The sequence below is a fragment of the Pelodiscus sinensis genome, chromosome 24 (assembly GCF_049634645.1).
Source record: "Pelodiscus sinensis isolate JC-2024 chromosome 24, ASM4963464v1, whole genome shotgun sequence".
NCBI classification, from domain to species: domain Eukaryota; kingdom Metazoa; phylum Chordata; order Testudines; family Trionychidae; genus Pelodiscus; species Pelodiscus sinensis.
Window position 1 is genome coordinate 7,650,978 of NC_134734.1, and position 23,169 is coordinate 7,674,146.

General features: G+C 56.4%; 1 protein-coding gene across 2 annotated transcripts; it reads left to right on the forward strand.

Moving 5' to 3' along the window:
* The first annotated feature begins 1,774 nt into the window (after positions 1-1,774).
* Positions 1,775-21,295, forward strand: NAT16 (N-acetyltransferase 16 (putative)). Of its 2 annotated transcripts, none has more exons than XM_075907453.1 (4): positions 1,775-1,850; positions 13,208-13,417; positions 17,632-17,856; positions 19,578-21,295. In XM_075907453.1, the coding sequence occupies exons 2-4, from the start codon at positions 13,226-13,228 to the stop codon at positions 20,130-20,132; spliced, it is 972 nt and encodes a 323-aa protein (XP_075763568.1). In that variant the 5' UTR covers positions 1,775-1,850; positions 13,208-13,225; the 3' UTR covers positions 20,133-21,295. The 2 variants fall into 2 exon arrangements, with proteins under 2 accessions (XP_075763568.1, XP_075763567.1); XM_075907452.1 differs by having other exon boundaries at positions 1,802-1,899.
* The last annotated feature ends 1,874 nt before the right edge of the window (positions 21,296-23,169 follow it).

Sequence of the window (23,169 nt, forward strand, 5' to 3'; positions counted from 1 at the left end):
TGCCCTCACACAGCCCCTAGCTATCCTCTGCCTGCCTCTTGAGCTATACCCTGCCCACACACAGCCCCTAGCTATCCTCTGCCTGCCACCTGAGCTACACCCTGCCCTCACACAGCCCGTAGCTATCCTCTGCCTGCCTCTTGAGCTACACCCTACCCACACACAGCCCCTAGCTATCCTCTGCCTGCCTCTTGAGCTACACCCTGCTCTCACACAGTCCCTAGCTATCCTCTGCCTGCCTCTTGAGCTACACCCTGCCCACACACAGCCCCTAGCTATCCTCTGCCCGCACACAGCCCCTTGCCATCCACTGCCTACCTCTTGAGCTACCTCCTACCCTCACACAGCCCCTAACTACTCTCTGCCTGCCCCCCCTGTGCTACCATCTGCCCTCACACGACCCCAAGCCACTCCCTGCCTACCCCCGAGCTACTCCCTGCCCTCACACAGCCCCACCTACCCTGCCTGCCCCCTCAACTACCCCCTGGCCTCACAAAGCCCCTAGCTATCCCCTGCCTGTCCTCTGAAGGGGACTGAGTGTCCCCTGAGCTCATGGTAAAAGGTTGCCCTGCCCCCCCAATCTGAAATGGCACCTCTGGTCAGCCAAGTAGCCAGAGGGCTCAGCTCTTGCCTTGAGCCACACACCAAGCCCTGGGCAGCACCAGCTCTAGCAGCTGCGCAGATGTGAGGGTGGCACCATCCCTCATGCCAGACCTCCCCTACGTCTGTGCTGTGGCTGGCGCCAGAACATCCTTTTCAGCTGGGCGCTGGGCTGGCACCCCCCCATCAGGCCACCCTGCCAGTGCTTAATTTGGCCAAGGCTGAGCCCTGGCACCTCTTTCAGTGCAAATTAATGCTGGAGAGGCAGCAGGGCCCCCCGGGGCGATGGAGTGGGGGAGCTCAGGGAGCTAGAGGTGGGGGAGCCAAAATGCAAGTTCTCCCAAGGCACAATTTTCCCTAAGGCTGGCCCTATTCAGGCTGCTCCCCACCCCAGTGTGGTGATGTGGGGTTGGGGGAATAGAGGGGAGGTGTGTGTAGGCAGTATCGGGGAGGTTGTGGGTCAGGGGACAGGGATTATAGGTCAGGGAGGTTATGAAAAGGAGAAGGGGGCAGGAAGATTATGGGGAGGAGTGGGTTAAAGGGGAAAGGGTGGTTATGAGGGAAGGGATTCATGGGGGAAGGGAGGTTATGGGGGAGAGTGGTGATGGGTCAGAGAGCAGATGGTATGTGGGCAGTCTTGCCTAGGTTTGGTCTGGGTGTGGAGGGAGGGCTGGGCCCAGGATGGGGAAAGTGGGAGAGGGGGGCTGCTGGCTCAGGAGTGGGGCTGGGGAGTGGGGGTGGGGGTGACAGAGTCAGATTTGACTTAGGGAGGGACTGGGGGCAACAGCCAGGGGTGACGGGTATTTAGGGGGAAGGGGTTTGGTCCCAGTGGTTCTGCCCTCCCTGTGAGGGGTTGGGGGGTGTTGGCTGGGATGCAGGGGATCTGGAGCTGTGCTATGCAGGCCCTGGGGCACAGCCCCCCGGGTGTGTGTAGGGAAGGTGCAGGACGGGGTGCAGGGCAATTTGGGTGCAGGGGGGTCTGAAGCATTTTGTTATGGGGGTCCATGGGGCACAGCACTCGGCAGCCTGGCCCCCTCCCTTGCAGCCCAGGCTCCCCCCTCTTCCCTTCCCTGCCAGGTCACTTTCTCCCAGCGATGACGCACAGGCTGGGGGGATCAGCGGGCTCGTGATGCCGCCCCCCCCCCGTGTCTCCGCCAGCTGGGGGGCGGGGCGGGGCTTGGCGCCCCCTTTATAGCCGCGCTGCCGCGGGGATGCTGCGGGAAGAGGGACCTGACCCGCCGGCTGCTCCGGTAGGATTCCGGGGTCTGGGACCTCCAGGCCCCGCGGCTGGCTGCTTGGGTAGGGACTCGGGGAAGGGGGCTGTGGCGCGGCTGGAGGACGGGATGTGCGGGGAGTCTCTGGGGCCTGCGGGGGAGGCAGATCCAGGGGGAGGCTGCTGGGGAGGGAGGGGAGCGGCGGGGGGTATCCCCGCTCGACTGGCACAACCCCACTGGGCGTTGTTACCTGGGAACCGCCACCCTTACCCGGACCCCTGGGTCCCCGAGGGGCCCGATCCTGCCTCTGCTCCGCGCGCTTTCCCCGGGGCAAAGGCTGGGGGGGAGGGGAGACTGTTCCCCATACTCAGCCGCTCACACGGCCCCCGAGCTCTAGCCATGGCAAGGACTGTAGCTGTGCCAGGCCCTTTGCCCTCATCTTCACGTCCCCCCACCTGTCCCCGTGTCTCCCCATCTCTGCATCCCCCACCTGTCTCCCCATCCCCCACCTATCCCCGTGTCTCCCCATCCCCCACCTGTCTCCCCATCCCCCACCTGTCCCCATGTCTCCCCATCCCCCACCTGTCTCCCCATCCCCCACCTGTCCCCATGTCTGTCCATCCCCGCATCCCCCACCTGTCTCCCCATCCCCCACCTGTCCCCATGTCTCCCCATCTCTGCATCCCCCACCTGTCCCCATGTCTTCCCATCCCCGCATCCCCCACCTGTCTCCCCAACCCCCACCTGTCCCCATGTCTCCCCATCTCTTCATCCCCCACCTGTCTCCCCATTCCCCACCTATCCTCGTGTCTCCCTATCACTCACCTGTCCCTATGTCTCCCCATCCTGCGTCCCCTACCTGTCCCCGTGTCTCCCCATTCCCATCCCCCATCTGTCCCTGTGTCTCTCCATCCCCCACCCATCCCCATGTCTCCCTATCACCCACCTGTCCCATGTCTCCCCATCCCCATGTTCCCCACCTGTCCCTCTGTCTCTCCATCCCCCACCTGTCTCCGTGTCTCCCCATCCCCGTGTCCCCCACCTGTCTCCCTATCCCCCACCTGTCCCCATGTATCCCCATCCCCGTGTCCCCCACCTGTCTCCCCATCCCCCACCTATCCCTATGTCTCCCTATCATCTACCTGTCCCATGTCTCCCCATCCCCGCATTCCCCACCTGTCCCTGTGTTTCCCCATCCTGCATCCCCCACCTGTCCCCATGTCTCTCTATCCCCACATCCCCCCACCTGTTTCTGTGTCTCTCCATGTCTGCATCCCCCACCTATCCCTGTGTCTTCCCATTCCCCACCTGTCCCCAGGTTCTCCCATCTCAACCTCCTCCAAAGTCCAGTTCCCTGAGCTCGCCTCTGCCCCAGCCTTTGCCCTGACAGCCTATGGCTATGTCCTCTTACCTCCGTCATTCTGTCTCCTTCACTAGGGTTTTTCTGTGGGGGTTCTGTCCTTGTTCCTCCCCAATTTCAGACTCTTCCCCAGCCCTCCCCGCATGGCCTTTTCCAGGGCCGGGGGGTGACCCTCAAGAGGCTCCGAGGTACTTTACCCTTGGTCCCCAAAGTGGGCAGGGACAGGGGCTAGGCAGAGGGACCCAATGCAACCTCCTGTGATCCCTACCAAACATATCATCCCTCCTCCCGTTCCCCAGGACACCCCACTCCCCTTCTGCTCCTCTGCAGGTATCTCTCCCCTCCCCACATCTGGAGGCAGGTGGCCAGAGCCCTGGGCCAGCTGTTTGGGTCCTAGGGAGGGAGAGCCTGGTTCAGTTCCAGGCCTGGGTGGACCCAGAGGTGGAGTTGCATTCCCTATAAGCTGAGTACTTTTGTGGCCACTTAGGAGAGATTCCAAAGCCACCCAGCTGATTCGCAGAGCGCCCACAGCTAGGTGGTTTTTTTCTATTGGTGGTGCACATCTGCACATGACTTGGTGCACATAACACAATTTATTCTGCACGTTGATGGACAAAATTAGAAGAAATATTGGGTGTGTGTGTGGGGGGGGGTTGCTTTAATTCTCTAGGACCTGGCCAAAACCCCCCATTGGTCAGAAGTCACTGGGGAGGTGGCCTGCAAGCTATCGTGGTCTGTTCAGTGCTGATAACTGTTTGGCGACGTGCGAGTGCTCCTCTTGTATGTTGCGGGCTCAGCTGTCTACAGGTAGGCTAACACCCATGTGCTCGTTACGAGGGACACAGCTCAGACAGTGGCAGATTTTCCCATGGCCCCCTCAGCCAGCTAGAGTTCAGGTGAGGTAGCCCAACATTTATATACTGAAACAGACAGTCTGGGATCCACACCTCACCTAGCAGGACATGTGTGTTACCTCCCCTTGTCCTTTCCTCATATTTCAGACACCATAGTCCCATTTGCCATCTGACTTTGTGCTTTGTGGCTGGAAGATGATCAGCTGTGCGTGAGGTCAGATGAGAAACAGTCAAATAAGGGAGAGTCCCATTCAGTCTCACCATGTAATGGCAGACAGCTAGATAGTGACAAGTTTTTAAAGTGTTTATACACAAACGCTAGACATCTAAAGACTAAGATGGGTGAGCTGGACCACCTCGTACTCAGTGCGGACACTGATCTAATCAGCAGCACGGAAACGTGGTGGAATGAAGACAATCCATGGGACACAGTCATACCAGGGTACGAAACCGATGGAAAGGGCAGACATGGTCATGATGGGGCGGGGGAGTGGTAGAATCAAGTGAAATATAGTGGTATATAAAATGATAGAGGTATATCAAGGTATATCAAGTGATAGAGGTATATAAAATCATGAGCAGTGTGGAGAGGGCCGATAAAGAAAAGTTATTTATTAGTTCCCTAAATAGAAGAACTAGAGGACACCAAGGGTGTGTCTAGACTACCTAGTTTTGTCGACAAAACTGGACTTTTGTCGACAAAACAATACCTGCGTCTACACTACCGCGGAGTTCTGTCGACATAACGTCGACAGAACTCTGCGGTTTTGTCGACGCTGGTATACCTCATTTTACGAGGCATAACACTTTCTGTAGACAGAACTCTGTCGACAGAAGGTGCTATTGCCTGTAACACTGCGTCCAGACTACGGAGTTCTGTCGACAAAGCGGCTTGCTTTGTCGACAGAACTCCATATGTCTGGACGCAAATTGTCGACGGAAGTTTTGTTGACAGTATCTGTCGACAAAACTTCCGTCGACAAAACGCGGTAGTCTAGACGTACCCCAAATGAAGTTAATGGGTAGCAGGTTTAAAACTAATAAAAGAAAGTTCTTCTTCACACAGCGTGTAGTCAACCTGTGGAACTCCTTGCCAGAGAAGGCTGTGAAGGCTAGGACTATAACAGAGTTTAAAGAGAAGCTAGATAATTTCATGGAGGTTAGGTCCATAAAAGGCTATTAGCCAGGGGATAAAATGGTGTCCTTGGCCTCTGTCTGTCAGAGGTTGGAGAGGGATGGCAGGAGACAAATCGCTTGATCGTTGTCTTCGGTCCACCCTCTCTGGGGCACCTGGTGTTGGCCACTGTCGGTAGACAGGATACTGGGTTAGATGGACCTTTTGTCTGACCCAGTACAGCCATTCTTATGTTCTTATGTTCTTATGTTATGTTCTTATGAAGTAAATATTGTAAATCAACCAAACTGTTCATACAATCTCTATGGATTCCATGCTCTGGTCATATGAATAAAGCAGCAGGGGTGTCTGACTGCCCACCTGACCAGGAGAGTGAGAGTGACTGTGAAATGCTAAGGGAGAATACAGAGGCGATCAAAATAAAAAATTCAGTAATAGTGGGGGATTTCAACAATTCCCACAGTGACTGGAGACACATCACGTCAAGGTGGGATGCAGAGAGAAAGTTTCTTAACTCCTTAAATGACTGCTGCTTGGAGCAGCTGGTTCTGGAACTCACAAGGTAATTCTTGATTTAGTCCTAAGTGGAGCACAGGGTCTGGTCCAAGAGGTGACTATAGTTGGATCACTTGGAAATAGTGGCCATAATATAATCCCATCCCTGTGGTGGGAAAAACACCTCAGCAACCCAAAACTGTGGCATTTAATTTCAGAAAAGGGAACTACCCAAAAATGAGGAAGTTAGTTAAACAGAAATTAAAGGTACAGTGCCAAAAGTAAAATCCCTAAAAGCTGCATGGAAACTTTGCAAAGACACCATAACAGAGACCCAATTTAAATGTACACCCCAAATTAAAAAAACACGGTAAGAGAACCAAAAAAGTGCCACCATGGTTTAACAACCAAGTAAAAGAAACAGTAAGGGTATGTCTACACTACCCTCCTAGTTTGAACTAGGAGGGTAATGTAGGCATACCGCACTTGCAAATGAAGCCCAGGATTTGAATTTCCCGGGCTTCATTTGCATAAGCGGGGCGCCGCCATTTTTAAAACCCCGCTCGTTCGAACCCCGTGCAGCGCGGCTACACGGGGCACGAACTAGGTAGTTCGAACTAGGCGTCCTAGTTCAAACTACCGTTACTCCTCATTTCACAAGGAGTAACAGTAGTTCGAACTAGGAAGCCTAGTTCGAACTACCTAGTTCGTGCCCCGTGTAGCCGCGCTGCACGGGGTTCGAACGAGCGGGGTTTTAAAAATGGCGGCGCCCCGCTTATGCAAATGAAGCCCAGGAAATTCAAATCCCGGGCTTCATTTGCAAGTGCGGTATGCCTACATTACCCCGCTAGTTCGAACTAGCGGGGTAGTGTAGACATACCCTCAGAGATAAAAAGGCATTGTTTAAAAAGTGGAAGTTAAATCCTGGTGAGGAAAACAGAAAAGAGCATAAACTCAATCAAATTAAGTGTAAAATTATAATTAGGAAGTCTGGAAAGGCATTTGAAGAGCAGCTAACCAAAAAACTCCAGAAGTAATAGCAATTTTTAAAAGTACATCGGAAGCAGAAAGTTGCTAAAAACCAGTGGGGCCACTGGATGATTGAGATGCTAAAGGAGCACTTGAAGCCGATAAGGCCACTGCAGAGAAACAAAATGAATTGTTTACATCAGAATTTAAGGCTGAGGATACTGGGGAGATTCCCAAACCTGAGCCATTCTTTTTAGGTGACAAATTTGAAGAATTGTCCCAGATTGAGGTGTCATTAGAGGAGGTTTTGGAAGAAATTGATAAACTTAACAATAACAAGTCACGGGGACCAAATGCCATTCATCCCAAGAGTGCTGGAAGAACTGAAATGTGAAATTGCTGAACTATTAACTGTAGTTTGCAACTTATCTTTTAAATCAGCTTCTGTACTTAATGACTGGAAGATAGCTAACATGATGCCAATATTTTAAAAGGTTCTAGAGGTGATCCTGGCAATTACAGACTGGTAAGTCTAATGTCAGTACCAGGCAAATTAGTTGAAACTTTAATAACTAGAATTGTTATACACATATTTGGAGATAATTTATTGGGGAAAAATCAAAGTGGTTTCAATAAAGGGAAATCATGCCTTACTAAAGTTTTTTGAGGGGGTCAGCAAGCATGTGGACAAGGGAGATCCAGTGGATATAATGCACTTAGATTTCCAGAAAGCCTTTGACAAGTCGCTCACCAAAGGCTCTGAAGCACAGTAAGCTGTTATGGAATAAGAGGTAAGATCTTCTCATGGACTGATAACTGGTTAAATGATAGGAAAAAGGGGTAGGAACAAATGGTCAGTTTCAGAATGGAGAGAGGTACCTAGTGGTGTCCTGCAGGGTTCCATACTGGGACCAATCCTACTCAGCATATTCATAAATGATCTGGAGAAAGGGGTAAACAGTGAGGTGGTTAAATTTGCAGATGTTGCTAAACTGCTCAGGATAGTTAAGTCCAAAGCAGACTGTGAAGAGCTTCAAAAGAATCCCACAAAACTAAGTGATTGGACAACAAAATAGCAGATGAATTTTAATGTTGATAAATGTAAAGTAATGGGCATTGGAAAACATAATCCCACCCATACATATAAAATGATGGGGACTAAATTAGCTGTTACCACTCGAGAGAGATCTTGGAGTCATTGTGGATAGTTCTCTGAAGACATCCACTCAGTGTGCAGCAGCAGGCAAAAAGCAGACAGGATGTCAGGAATCATTAAAAAAGGAATAGAGAATGAGAGAGAGAAGATTCTATTGCCGCTGTATAAATCCATGGTGCGCCCACATCTGGAATTCTGTGCACAGATTAGGGATGTGAACAGATGACCAGTTAATGGGTGATGCTAACTGGGTGGCTGGGGCTGGGAGCCAGTGGCAGCCCCTGCTGGGCGTGGAAGCCCCATGGGCTGGGAGCCACTCCAGCTAGCCCTGCCCAGGATCCCACTTATTTGGAGAAACCGTTTAAACATTAGGTTAACCTGACGTCTCAGACGAAATGTTCCCGTTCATCCCTGTGCTCAGACTAGTCTTGCATGTGCTAGGCTGGGTGTCCCCGTGCAGCCTGCTGGAGCGTGCACTCTGTGTGTGAGCACGGCCAGCAGGACTGGTGCCGAGTTTGTGTCCCTGGCACTGAGGGGCAGACAAACATCTGCTTGTGACGGGGCCTGCCAGCTCCTCACCGGGTAACTGGCACTCCCTGGCTTCGGCCTTACTAACCTCCCTCCCCTTGGGACAAGGAGGGAAACTAACCCCCCCCCCCCCCCCCGGACAGAGCGGGAAACTAACCCCTCCTTGGGGACAGCATGGGGAGCTAACCGTGACCCCCCTGTGTCAGAGCAGGGAGCTAACTGCCCCCCAGGGACAGAGTAGGGCGCTAACCACCACCAGAGACTGAGCAGGGCACTAACTGCCTACCCCGAGGATAGCATGGGGAGCTAAGTGGGCCCCAACGGGCAGAGCAGGGAGCTAACTGGGAGTCCCCACCCTCCTGGGACAGATATGCCCATTACTTTAGGATGTGCTCATTTAATAGGGTTACTCCTCTTGGGAAGGGTTGATATTTCTATCACAATGGGGGCTTCAACCTCCCTTCCCATCTGGTTTGTGGGGGTCTAGGCAGGGACCCTGCCCATGAAGGCCTCTGGAGAGTGTGGGGAAGGTGTCAGCTCGCATGGGGGGGCAGGTGTCAGCTCTCATGGGGGGCAGGTTTCAACTCGCATGGGGGGGCAGGTATCGGCTCTCATGGGGGGCAGGTTTCAACTCGCATGGGGGGGCAGGTGTCAGCTCTCATGGGGGGCAGGTGTCGGCTCTCATGGGGGGCAGGTGTCAGCTCTCATGGGGGCAGGTGTCGGCTCTCATGGGGGGCAGGTGTCGGCTCGCATGGGGGGCAGGTGTCGGCTCACATGGGGGGCAGGTGTCAACTCGCATGGGGGGCAGGTGTCAGCTCTCATGGGGGCAGGTGTCGGCTCACATGGGGGGCAGGTGTCAACTCGCATGGGGGGCAGGTGTCAGCTCTCATGGGGGCAGGTGTCGGCTCTCATGGGGGGCAGGTGTCGGCTCACATGGGGGGCAGGTGTCAGCTCTCATAGGGTGCAGGTGTCAGCTCACATGGGGGGCAGGTGTCAGCTCACATGGGGGCAGGTGTCGGCTCACATGGGGGGGCAGGTGTCAGCTCGCATGAGGGGCAGGTGTTGGCTCACATGGGGGGCAGGTGTCAGCTCGCATGAGGGGCAGGTGTCGGCTCACATGGGGGGCAGGTGTCGGCTCACATGGGGGGCAGGTGTCGGCTCTCATGGGGGGCAGGTGTCGGCTCTCATGGGGGTGCCATCAAACCCCATTCCCATGCAGTTCTGTCTTCACCCCCAGGCCACACTTTGCATAGTGCCCACCTCCCACCACCAGTCCAGGGGCTCCTATTCGGTTTGGCTCCTGCACATAACCCACTGGGCTCCATCCTGGCTCGGCGGGGCATGGAGTGTCACCTGAAGAGAGGCTGGGGTGGGTCAACGGCACCCACCAGCCAGGCACTGAGCAGCATCGCCAATAAAACAGCCAATGAGAAAACATCTCCTAGGCTGCAAATAACCCCAGCGCCGAGGCTACAAACTGGGCGGCCACTGTGCCCTGGCACAGCATTTAACTGAAAGCACAAAAAGTGTTGCGGAAAGTGCAGGGAGAAATGCTCTGAGGTAAATAGGACGAAGTTTAATAAAGACAAATGCAAATTTCTCCACGTCGGAAGGAACAATCCGTGTCACACATACAGAATGGGAAGTGACTGGCTGGGAAGGAGTACTGCAGAAAAGGGTATAGGGGTCAGAGTGGATCACAAGCTAAATTTGAGTCAACCGTGTGACATTGATGCAAAAAAGCAAACCTGATTCTGGGCTGCATTAACTGGTGTGTTGTGAGCAAGACAGGAGAAGTCGTTCTTCTGCTCTACTCTGCACTGGTTAGGCCTCAGTTGGAGTACTGTGTCCAGTTCTGGGCACCATATGTCAAGAAAATGTCGAGAAATTGGAGAGGGTCCAGAGAGGAGCAACAAAAATAATGAAAGGTCTAGAGAACATGAGCTATGAGGGAAGACTGAAAGAACTGGGCTTGTTTGGTTTGGAAAGGAGAAGATTGAGAAGGGACATGAGAGCAGTTTTCAAGTATGTAAAAGAGTGTCACAAGGAGGAGGGAGAAAAATTGTTCTGCTTGGCCTCTGAGGTTAGGACAAGAAGCAATGGGCTTAAACTGCAGCAAGGGAAGTTTAGGTTGGACATTAGGAAAAATTGCCTACCTGTCAGGGTGGTCAAACACTGGGATAAATTGCCTAGGGGGGTTGTGGAATCTCCATCTCTGGAGCTATTTAAGAGTAGGTTAGACACACACCTGTCAGGGATGGTGCTTGGTCCTGCTGTAAGGGCAGGGGACTGGACTTGATGATCTCTCAAGGTCCCTTCAAGTTCTAGGATTCCAAGATGTTTTCAGGGAGGCGAAACACCAGGAGGATGGGCTTGGCCTGGGAGAGGGGAATGGGACTGACTCCTCTGACAAAGACGCCCAGCCCTGGGGCAGCCCCTAAGGCTCCCAGTGACACAGAAAACACATGGGGGTGGGGTGGAGGTATGTGTGACTTGGGTCTGGATGGATACAGGAGTGAACCAGCATGGGTGTGGTCCCTGCCCCTCAATTATCTGTACCCTTGGGTCGACCTTCATAGACTCATAGACTTTAAGGTCAGAAGGGACCATTATGATCATCTAGTCTGACCCCCTGCACGGTACAGGCCACAGAATCTCACCCACCCCCTCCTAGAATAATCCTCTCACCTATATCTCAGATATTGAAGCCTTCAAATAGCTTAAAGACCCCAAGATGCAGAGAATCCTCCAGCTGTGATCTGTGCCCCATGCTACAGAGGAAGGCGAAAAACCTCCAGGGCCTCTGCCAATCTACCCTGGAGGAAAATTCCTTCCCGACCCCAAATATGGCGATCAGCTAAACCCTGAGCATGTGGGCAAGACTCACCAGCCAGACACCCAGAAAGTTCTCTATAGTAACTCCTATCATCCCTCCATTGACCTATTCCCACTGATAATGAATGGTCAATTAGTTACCAAGATCATGTTATCTCATCAAACCATCCCCTTCATAAACCCATCTAGTTTAATCTTGAAACCAGATAGATCTTTTGCCCCCACTACTTCCCTTGGAAGGCTGTTCCATAACTTCACTCCTCTAATGGTTAGAAACCTTCGTCTAATCTCAAGTCTAAACTTCCTACTAGCCAGCTTATATCCATTTGTTCTTGTGTCCACATTAGTATTAAGTTTAAATAATTCCTCACCCTCCCTGGTATTTATCCCTCTAATATATTTAAAGAGTGCAATCATGTCCCCCCTCAGCCTTCTTTTGGTTAAGGTAAACAAGCCAAGCTCCTTGAGTCTCCTTTCATAAGACAGGTTTTCCATTCCTCAGATCATCCTAGTGGCCCTTCTTTGTCCCTGTTCCAGTTTGAATTCATCCTTCTTAAACATGGGAGACCAGAACTGCACACAGTATTCCAAATGGGGTCTCACCAATGCCTTGTATAATGGCACTAACACCTCCTTATCCCTACTGGAAATACCTCGCCTAATACATCCCAAGATCGTATTAGCCTTTTTCACGGCCATGTCACAATGGCGGCTCATAGTCATTCTATAATCAACCAGGACTCCGAGGTCCTTCTCCTCCTCCGTTACTTCCAACTGATGTGTCCCCAGCTTATAACTAAAATTCTTGTTATTAATCCCTAAATGCATAACCTTACACTTCTCACTATTAAATTTCATCCTATTGCTATCACTCCAATTTACAAGATCATCCAGATCTTCCTGTATGATAACCCGATCCTTTTCTGAATTGGCAATAGCCCCCAACTTTGTGTCACCCGCAAATTTTATCAGGACACTTCCACTTTTGGTGCCACGGTCAGTGATAAAAAGATTAAATAAAATTGGCCGCAAAACTGATCCCTGAGGAACTCCGCTAGTAACCTTCCTCCAACCTGACAGTTCACCTTTCAGTATGACCCACTGTAGTCTCCCCTTTAACCAGTTGCTTATCCACCTCTCAACTTCCATATTAATCCCTATCTTTTCCAATTTAACAGGGACCCTGTGCCCCTAAGTCTCTTTGCACCCCTCCCCTCCATCCTTACCCCACTGCCCATCTCCAAAGCACTCCTTGCCCTGGGCTGGGATGAATATTTTAGCAGGGTGGTGGATTGGGTTCCCAGGCCAGGTGTTTCCATCTCACATAGCCCAGCTGGCACTCAGCCAGCCCTGGGGCCATGATCTTCCCCCCACAGGCCGCTTCAGGTTCTCTTTAATATTAACGGCCAGCTCCTGAAGTGGTGAAACCAGACACCCCCCTCAAGCAGCATCTGCTTAGGGACCCCTCTGTATTGAGTGGGGGGGGGGGGGCAGGCCTGAGCTGGCAGAGGCTGCAGGTTGGGAGTGAGGGGCCCCCGTGGGAAGCTGGGCTAGCAGGGGCTGCAGGCTACAGTGTCTCCCATCAAACTTCACTTGGACACAGAATCTTTATTTCCTCTTGTGCAGATGCTGAAAAGCATCCTTGCCCTGCCTCAGAGGTGGCCACATCTCCGCACTGGGTGAGGGATCCCTGTGGAACCAGCCGCCCTGCCCCGAGGTGGCCACATCTCCGCACTGGGTGAGGGATCCCTGTGGAACCAGCCGCCCTGCCCCGAGGTGGCCACATCTCCGCACTGGGTGAGGGATCCCTGTGGAACCAGCCGCCCTGCCCCGAGGTGGCCACATCTCTGCACCAGGCGAGGGATCCCTGTGGAACCAGCCGCCCTGCCCCGAGGTGGCCACATCTCTGCACCAGGCGAGGGATCCCTGTGGAACCAGCCACCCTGCCCCGAGGTGGCTGTTTCAGAAACTCACCCACCTGTGTTGAGCATGGGGAGGGGGGAGGGGGCTGTGGATGTGCCCTACCTGTGGCTGTTCCAAGGCTGTGCTTTCTCCCTGCAGCCCTGCTAGCTAGGCAGCATGAAGCTGGAGCTGGGACTGAGCACAGATGGGCAGCTGCAGTTCGTGGTGGCGACGGAGAAGGATTTTGAGGAGGTTGTGGCAATGTCCAAGGGCATCTACGGGGGCCTGGATTATCTCCCGAGCCGCTACCACGCCTGGCTCCACGAGCCCAACCGCACCGTGGTGCTGGCCAAGAAGAATGGAGAAGTGGTGAGTGGGAAGCCGCACCAGGCAGTGCCTGCAGTGGGGAGCACTGGGGCCTGAGGGCTCCTTGCTCCCAGGGCGGAGTAGGCTGGCTGAGAGCTCCCCAAGTAAACAGCTCTCCTTGATACCCCCCAGAGGTGGCTGCACCTGAGGCCTGTGTTCCTGCCATCCCCTCACTGTGTAGTTAGCAACAGGCTCTCCCAGGCGATCTGAATCCCAGCGGTCCTGCCTGTGCCCTCCCTCTGTTCCCCCCACGGCCCTGCTTCCTTCCCCATTTCTCATCTCCCAGAGGGCTGCCTGTGCTGACCTGCTTTGAGCTGCGGCGTTATCGACCCCTGTCACTGGTTGATATAGATCAGCCTGCGTCAAAGCCAGAGCTGGGCATGGTGCCCATGAACCCCGGCCCCTGCTCCCTCTGCCCTGCTGAGCCATGACAGGCCAGGCATGGCGCAGGAGCCACGTGCCACAGGGGGCCAGCAGGCGTGGGGCTAATGTGGCTTCAGCGCTGAGCCCATGGAAATGGGTGACACAGGAGCGAATTGGTCTTTGTGCTCAACACTTGGGGGGCGTACCAGGGGGGGCACCGTGTGCCCTCTGCCCAGTCACAGATGCCTGGTATGAGCAGTGTCACACTCAGACCTGGCCCATGGGAACCAACCAAGTGATGAGTTCTCAGGGGCTGCAGGAAATGCCGAGAGCCAGGTCTGGCAGTCGCCTGAGACAGGGGAAAATATGCTGCAAGTCATCTTCTGTCACATCTAGTCTGGTAATGCTGAAAATCCTGGGGCAGGGCCCCATGGGGCTGGTGCTGCCCAGACCCAGCTGGGATCAGGGCCCTTGGAACCGGCGCTGCCCATGGGATCCAGGCCCGTGGGAGCAAGGCCAGGAGATTGGGTGATGAGGGCAATCGGGCTGAGTTGGGAGCTAGCCGGGGCAGGATACGTTCCATGGGCTTGTTAACCCCCACAGGCCAGGAGACCCAGGCTGGGGAATGGCACGAAGCAAACACAGCTCCCCTCTCCTGTGTTTATATCTGCCCTGGGCATCACGAGCCCAGCCCCTGCCGGTGGATTGGCGCAGGAATGAGTCATCCTCGCATGTGCCTTAATCAGGCTGTAATTCAGGGATGACTCATCACGCCCCCCCATTCCCACATCATCATGCTGGGGGCTGCACAGTCCCATCCCCCCCGAGATCCAGGCCCCCGCTGTGCTGAGCATCTCTCAGAGCCTCCTTGATGCAAGCCAGGGCGGCATGATTTATATCCTTCCTTTTCACCAGCTTTTCCTTGTACTTCACTTCTTTTTCCCGCACCAGGTGCGTTCGCACGGCTTGCTCTCAGCCCGCAGCGCCGAACCTTTCCCAACTGCCTGTCCCGGTGAGGGGCACACCCTCAAGTGTCCCCTCCCTGAACCTCCAGCTTCCCAAATCGGACAGCTAGTGGTTCATAGCCAGCCACTGCTGTCTCCTTTGTGGCCCTGAAATTACAACAGCTGACAAACGTACCTGCCTTTCCGTCTGTAGCAGGCCATAGAGCCACCTGAACAGGTCCTGTCTGGAGGAAGTCAGGTGGCACTGACCATGCTGGGCTGTTCCTGCCACCTGCTGGGAAGCCGGGCAGCACTCGAGCGGAGCTGGAGGAGGATCCCAGAGGGACACCTGCCCCTGACTGAGACCCACGAGCCTAGCCATGAAACCCAGGAGGCTTACAGCTAAGGCCTTTGTGCTACTTGTGGCCTGGCTGTTTGTGCCAAGGAGGCAGGGCTAACACCCTGCACAGCAGTGAAGCCAGGGGCTAGCGACCTAGGCTCTCTGCTTGGCCTCTGGGGCTAGGCACCGGAGGCCTTTCTGGCTCCCTTTTTTCCGGTGCTTTGGTCAGGCTGCAGTTGCTGGAGTGGAAATCAATGCCCCATGCGTCTCCTGAAGCACCACTGGCTAAGCTCCCCAAATGGCTCGTGGCCAGAGCGGTTCCCCTGCATGGCACCAAGCAGGGGTGGCTGGAGTCTGCCAGTGGGGTACACGAGTCTTTCAGGGCCTCTCTTACCTTGGCTGCTGAATCGCCTGAGTACAGGCCCCAGACCCCCGTGCGGTCAGGGCAGCCTGCCCTTGCCTAGCCGGCACTCGCAGGGGCCAGTGGCTCAAGTGAGGGGCGGGAGACAAATCACACTGCTGAAAGGAGCATCCCAGAAAGGGGAGAGCCACTGGCCTTAAGCACGGCAGCTGAGAAGCCAGGCCCGGTTCATAAAGCGACACCTGGCCAGGGAGATGGCATCCCTTCAGTCCAGCTGTCTGGGGACGGCGCCGTTAATGCCACAGGATGTGCCATTGTTTGTTTTCCTACTTGCAAGCAGGAATAAGAGATCCTCCGGAAAAGGGCTTTATTCCGGAGGATTGCGCCAGTCTGGACGCTCTTTTCCGGCTTTTCCCCAAGCTGGAAAAAAAGCGGCGGCCATGTTTATTTAAATCCCGTGGGGGATATTTAAATCCCCTGTGCATTTCCCTATTCTGACTTCTCTCATTTCCATAGCTATTATGGGTTATGTGGCCAGTGTAGACACAGCCCCTGTATTGGAAAGAAAGGAAAGATTTGGATCTGCCCTGCCCCAAGCTCAGGGCCCCCCTTTGTGCTGAGTGTTGCTCAGACCACCCGTCCCTTATGCAGGAAGCTTCATTGGTCACCTGTCATGGGCTCCCAGGTGGTGCCCACGCTTGGCCTGAATGATCCCCAGGGGACCCCTCCAGCATAACCGCCCCATCCCAGGGGCCACTCTGTCGGGGGTTACCCCCCCAGCTCTGGGGACCGCTCCTGTCTGAGCTCCCAGCGTGCCTGGCTCTGCCCTGGGCCCCTCAGGGAGTCCACTCGCTCTGGGCTCTGGGGCCTCCACTCTCAGGGGGGTCAGTGCAGCCCTGTTCTCAGACCGGAGCGACTCTCCGCCAGCGGCACACAGGAGGGTTCATTGAGCACTGAACCCAGCACAGGAACTCTCAGGCCTGCAGGCCTGGCCCCCCTCAGCCCAGCACGTCTGAGTCTCCCCTGCAGCCAGGGGGGCTCTGCCTGCTCCCCCTGCCCAGGCCAGCAGCCCCCTCCTTCCAGCCCAGCCCCCAAATCCCTCCCCAGCAGCCCCTCCCTTGGTCTCTGTCTTCTGTCGCCTGGGCCCCCCTCTTCTCCACTCTCCTCTCCTCCGTCCTTTCTCCTCCTGGCTAGGACCTGGGCAGGTCACCGGGGTCCTCTCCCTGCAGCCCATTGGCCTCCCACTGCCAGACCCGGCTGTGCCATCCAGCTGGGTGTCCCGGTCACTAGTCACTGGGGGCTCCAGTTCTCTGCTGGTCCCTGTAATAACAAACTCCCTCCCCCTCCCCTGGTTAAACCAGTAACAGCCGGGGACACTGAGTGCCCCTGCAGGAATCCCCTTCAAACCCCCTCCTGGTCACACCACCTGCCCTGCTGCAGTGGGGTCTCTGCTGAGGCTGTGTCTGGCTTGTGTTGGATGCTCTGGAGCAGGGTGAGGAACCTTCTTTGGGTGGGGGGCCACTGACCCACAGAAAACTCAGTTGAGGGCCGTGCACAAGTGAGAAGCAAAAACCCAAACCAGACAAAACCCACCCCATTGCTGTGGCCCTGACTGAGCAGGAGAAGGACGCGCCCCACATTCCCCTCCCACCGGAGCCTCTGGGTGCCCAGGCTGCAGGCTCCAGCCCTGCAGTGGGATGGTGGGAGGGCTGGAGCATCAGTGTGGACTCCTCAATGCTGGGGGAAGCCCTGAGCTGCAGAGGCCGAATGCAGGTGAGCCTGAAGTTCCCCACCCCTGCTCTAAATCCCCAGGGGGCCACTGGCTGAATTTCACTCACGTGGGTTTGTGGGGAGCCTCCCTGCCTGATGACAAAGCTCTTTCTGGAGCCCAGCCCAGGGGAAAAATATCTCTAGCCCCACATCCACCTGCTACCCGGTTCTCTTTACTTCCATACTGGGTCACCTCCTTGGTGTGAATGTCGCCTCTTCATGCATTTATTTGTGCACGGTCAGCATCATCCGCCTTTGCTAATTCCACAGCGGTTCTGGTCCCAGGCTCTGGCTGGTGCTGCCCCATTCACCCCTTGTTAATTCCCGCAGCGGTTCTGGTCCCAGGCTCTGGCTGGTGCTGCCCCATTCACCCCTCCTTAATTCCCACAGCAGTTCCGTGCCCAGGCTGTGACTTACACTAACTCTGTGCTCCCCCCAGATTGGGCTGCTGTCGATCTGCGTGGTGGACGCGGGGGAGACGGTGCTGGCAGAAGGGCTGCGCGTGGCGCCCTGGGAACGGGGCAAGGGTGTGGCTGGTGTGCTGCAGCGATTCTGCACTGAGCTGGTCAAGAAGAAGCACCCCAGCATCAAGGTCTTGCGGCTGATGCGGGACGACTACCTGAGCCCCAAGGTCTTCCAGAAATACCGTCTGATTACCACGCAGGTGGGTAGGGGCATGTGGAGAGGGGCTATTTGGCGCATTACAATAGTGCCACACTAGGGATGGACTTGAGTCCTGTCCCTGAGGGTATGTCTACACTACAAAGTTAATTCAAACTAGCAGCCGTTAGTTCGAATTAACTTTCATAATGGCTACACATACAAACCGCTAGTCCGAATTTAAATCAAACTAGAGGAGCGCTTAAGTGGAACCAGGTAAACCTCCTTCTACGAGGAGTAACGCCTAGTTCGAATTAGTGCTGTGGTGTAGACATACCCTGACTGAGGTCAGAGCCTCGCTGTGCCAGGCACCACAACCCCTCCCACCCCCGCAGCAAAAGACCAGCTACCTGGAGAGCCTTTCCCCCCACTGCTGGAGAGCCTTGTGATGATTCACCCAAGGTCACCCAGAGCTGGGGTAAGAACCCAGAGGCCCCTGAACTGGGCACAGAACCCAGAACCCGAGCCCAGAGCCCAGGGCCCCAGAACCCGAGCCCAGAGCCCAGGGCCCCAGAACCAGAGCCCAGAGCCAAGGGCCCCAGAACCAGAGACCAGAGCCCACGGCCCCAGAACCAGAGCACAGAGCCCAGAGCCCAGGGCCCCAGAACCCGAGCACAGAGCCCAGGGCCCCAGAACCCGAGCACAGAGCCCAGGGGCCCCAGAACCAGAGCACAGAGCCCAGGGGCCCCAGAACCCGAGCCCAGAGCCCAGGGCCCCAGAACCAGAGCCCAGAGCCCAGGGCCCCAGAACCCGAGCCCAGAGCCCAGGGCCCCAGAACCAGAGACCAGAGCCCAGGGGCCCCAGAACCCGAGCACAGAGCCCAGGGCCCCAGAACCCGAGCACAGAGCCCAGGGCCCCAGAACTCAAGCCCAGAGCCCAGGGCCCCAGAACCCGAGCACAGAGCCCAGGGCCCCAGAACCCGAGCCCAGAGCCCAGGGCCCCAGAACCCGAGCCCAGAGCCCAGGGCCCCAGAACCCGAGCCCAGAGCCCAGGGGCCCCACAATTGGGCAAAGATCCCAGGGACCCACACAACTGGGCACAGAATCCAGAAGCCCCAGAACTGGGCAAAGGGCCTAAGGGCCCCAGAACCTGAGCACAGAGCCCAGGGGCCCCAGAACTGGGTGCAGAACCCAGAGGCCCACCGCTCTGGCCCCAAGCCTTCCTGCCTGGGGGTATCTTTGCTGTCTGGGGCAGGGGGTCCCTGGATCAACTAGGTAGCTGCTCTTGCTGGCCCCAAGCCCTTCATGTCCCTGGACTGGAGTCAGCCACACTGGGCAGCTGTGGGTGGACTCTGCCGCTCTGCCCATCCCTCTAGTGTCTGGTTCCTGGGACGGCTGTGGCTGGTGACCCACTTTCTCAGGCACATGAGCCGGGGGAAGTGCTAGTTCAATTACTGCAAATCTGTCCTGGCATGTGATACTGGGAGAGGGAACTAGAGCATCAGGGGCCCCGGGGAGGAGGGAACAGGGGGAGGAGCCAGGACTCCTGGATTTTTATCCCAGCTCTGAGAGGGAAGTTGGGGAAGGGGGCGGAGAGAGAAGGAGGCAGGAATCCTGGGTTCTCTGCCTTAGAGGAAACAGGTCCCCTGCCCCATTGCGCCCCCGTGCCAACCAGGCCCTGTCGTGGGGCTGGGTGGGAGGCAGTGCCACGCCTCTTCCCTGCCCCCCACGGCAGCCCATGGCCCCCAGCGGTGTGACTGTCATGTTTCCTTGCTGGCGGCTCCAGGGCATCCTGCTGGTGCGGTTCAACGCGGCAGAGCTGCTGGCCCGGCTGGATGCGGCGGTGGCCCAGCTGCAGGCAGGAGGATTCCAGCCTCTGCCCACCGAGGTGCTGGAGCCGGGTGAGGTGCGGACACTGGTGCTGAGCCCGGCCTTTCAGAGCGAGGTGCTGCCCAATAGCACCCTCATCCAGGACTGGCAGCCCTACAAGCCGAGCGAGGCCAACCTGGCCCTGCTGGAGCAGAGGCAGCTGTACTGGGTGGTGGATTGCAAGGCCCGGCCCATGACTGCCTCCCTCTGCACCCAGCCCTTCCCCATCCCGCTGGGCAAGGACTGGGTCTACCTCAACATCGATACCTTTGGCCACCACCCCACCCACCTCAAGAGCCAGTTGCTGCACCATCTGCGGGCCCACCTGCCCACCCTGCGGGGCAACGTCATGTGCCAGCTCTTCCTGGCACCCGGGCTTTGGGGGGAGCTGGCCGAGTTCTGCCAGGCCGGCCTGCAGCTGGAGCTGGCCAAGGGCTACACTGAGCAGTACCTGCTGGAGGTGAACATCTAGGGAGTTGGGGGGACATGGAGGCCCCCCAGCCCTGCAGTAGCACTTTCTGAGCCTTCATTCCCCCCAAGACAAGCTGCCCTAGGAGATGTGCCCCAACCCACCTAACCCCCTCCCACTCAGCAAGCCCTAGCAACAGTCGAGGGAGCTGAGCTGCACATGGCGTGGCAACAGAACCAGGTGCCGGCAGGGAAGGTTAGCATGGCCACCCAGACCTGCTTTGATTGCCGTAGCCTAGCAACAGCTGGGGTGATGATGGACCCTAGCAACAGCTGGCCCAGTGACGGAGCCTGGTGATGGTTGGCATGGTAACAGAACCTGGTGATGGTTGGTACGGTGATGGTTGGCATGGTGACAGAGCCCAGTGATGGTCAACATGGTGACGGAGCCTGGTGACGTTTGGCATGGCAGCAGAACCCAGTGATGGTTGATGGAGCCTAGCAATAGGAGGCATGGCAATAGCGGGTTGACTGCTGGATCGTGGCCGTAGCAATGGCTGATGGAAACCCGTGTACAGGGCTCTGATCCTCCCACCCCTACATCAGCCAGGCCTAAACCCCTCCTCCATCCCTCTAGTGATGCCTCTAAACTGAATAATGTGCAATAGAGTCTTCTAAAGGGAGATGTATTTATACATTCGCCTGCAACAGGACCCCCTCCCCCATCACACCCATGCAGCCCCCAGCGCTGGAGCCTGTCCGCCCTCTATGTGGCGTTAGAGTCCATCTGTCCCCCATCCTGGCACTAGAGCCTCCCCAGTGCCTCCCATTATGGCGCTAGAGCCCCCCACCTTCACTACATTACAGCCTGACCCCAATGTAGCCCCAGAGCCCGTATTCCCCTCCCCAGCACTAGGCTGCTCCCCCACCAGCGAATTCCCCCCTCCCTGGAGGTCAGGAGCAGGGATCCCGCCTCCCTTCCTCAGAGCAGCAACTTGTAGGGGGACCCCTCACCCTCCATTTGCCTTCGCTGTCTCTGGATGAGCCCCTGGTATTAGCATTAGTCCTGCCCCACCCTCCCCCACCCCCTCCGAGCTAACACAGAATGGAGAGAGAATGGGCCCTGTTTTTTTTCTGTGACTGACCCCCAGTAACTCCTCCATCCCTCCCTCGCAATCCCCTTGTGGCAATAAACTCTTTTGTCCCCTGCCTCACCTCTCATTTGTATGCAGCACCCAGACCTGCTCCCACGCCCCTGCTAGCTGCAGGGATGGGGGCCCCAGGACACATGGGGGGTTCACACCGGGGAGAGGGGCAGCAGCTTTGTCCAGTGTCTAAACTTGGGGTAAGAGCCCAAGTCAGGGAAGTGTGGGCAACTATATGGACCTGTCAGAGACACCTCCCACCCCCCGTGATCCATTCCCTGCCCTCCTGAGCAAGCCCTTGCCTGTCGTGGTGCTGGGTGGGAGCTGGTGCCCCCTAGCGGGAACAGGGCCTGCCCCATTCCCTGCCCCCCCGAGCCAGCCAGTCCCTGCCCTGGAGCCATTTGGGAGCCAGTATCCCCTACAGGAGACAGGCCCTGCCCCATTCCTGCTCTCTCCGCACGTTGGCTGCAGTCGCTGAGCCTTTCCGTGCCATTGGGAGAGCCCACACAGCACACCCCTCTCCAGCACCACCTCGTCCAATCCCTATGTCTGGGGATGGTGGGGCAGGTGCACTGGGCCCCTCTGACTGCAGGGAAGTAGAAAGAAGAGAGGCATCCCCGGGGTGGGGCGAGTCCATTCTCCAAGGCTTAGAGAGGGCGGGGCACTTGCTCTGTGCCCCCTCTCATCATACTACAGAGAGGGAAACGGAGGCCCAGGCATGTAAAATACATGTGCAGCAGGGGGTTGTGCACACACCACACACACACAGAGCATATCTACCTCGCACTATGACTCCTGGGCTCCGCATTCCCGGGCCACGCTGGCACACCCAGCCCCACTACAGCTGAAGCTGGGCAGCTGGTTACACAGGACCCCTCACCCAGGCTGAGATGTGGCTGTTTCTGGGGCAGGTGGCTGGGTCATGGGGAACAGGGACCCCTTCCTGCAGCTCTGTCTGACCCGGGAAGGGACAGTCTGGGAAGTGGGTTGTGGCAGGACCCGGAGCCCGCATGTGGACTGCTCTGAATCTGATGGGTCCATGTGTGGACTGCCTGGGATGAGGCAGAGCTTCACCGATGGACAGAGGCTCCCGTGCTCCCTCCAACTGACCACAAGGGGGAGCCCCATGTCTGAGTTCAGCAGCCACCTCCATTCATCTCTGTCTCTATCTGCCAGGGCGGCTGGTTGCACTGGGATCCCTCGCCCGGCTTTCAGGGGCTGGACAACTGCTTACACTGGGACCCCTCGCCTGAGATGTGCCCATCTGTAGGGCATCCGGCTGGTTACACAGGGACCCCTTTTCTTGGGGCTGAGATGCAGCCACCTCTGGTGTGGTGATGCACCCAACTCAGGGGTGGGGGCAGTGAGGTAATGTGGTTGGATTTTCAAATAAACATGCAAATCATTGTGGCACCCACTGTGACGTGTTTGACCCACCCTGCCTACAAAGCAGGCCGAGGGAGGTGTCTATGGAAAGCTGAGTCTGTTGACACGACCCATGTCATGTATGGTTTCCGCATGGGAAGTATTGGCTCTGAGCTGGCATTTCAAGTGTTTACTTCTGGGAGACAGCAACAGGCGTCGCCCACCTGTCGTGAAGGGTGGCTTCTCCAGTGAATAGCAGCACTTCGCGGGCAATGGGCCCTACGGGTACAACCCATAGCTAAGGAATCTCCCTGTGAACATGCAAACCGCAGTCAAACACGCACCTCATGGCCACTTGCCTACGAAGGCCATGGACAGGTGGCTTGCTCTTGGGACAAACTCCTTTTGGGAGGCCCTTCACACAGCCAGAGCAATGGGAGTCCCTCCATGTGGGCAAGGGTAGAGCAAGGGCCCTGGGGACTCCTCCATTTGTCTTCATTCCAGCTCCTCACTTCAGAAGCAGCTTTGCTTTGAATTGGACCCAGAAGGGCTGATGTCCCATCCTGACAAAGCACGTACCCCAGAGACTTA

What these genes read in the sequence shown, in the direction of transcription:
- NAT16 (XM_075907453.1), top strand. Translation starts at nt 13,226, where the DNA reads ATGAAGCTGGAGCTGGGACTGAGCACAGATGGGCAGCTGCAGTTCGTG. An exon ending in CCAAGAAGAATGGAGAAGTG is followed by an intron (nt 13,418 to 17,631) that starts GTGAGTGGGAAG and finishes TGCTCCCCCCAG; the next exon opens with ATTGGGCTGCTGTCGATCTG. An exon ending in ACCGTCTGATTACCACGCAG is followed by an intron (nt 17,857 to 19,577) that starts GTGGGTAGGGGC and finishes TGGCGGCTCCAG; the next exon opens with GGCATCCTGCTGGTGCGGTT.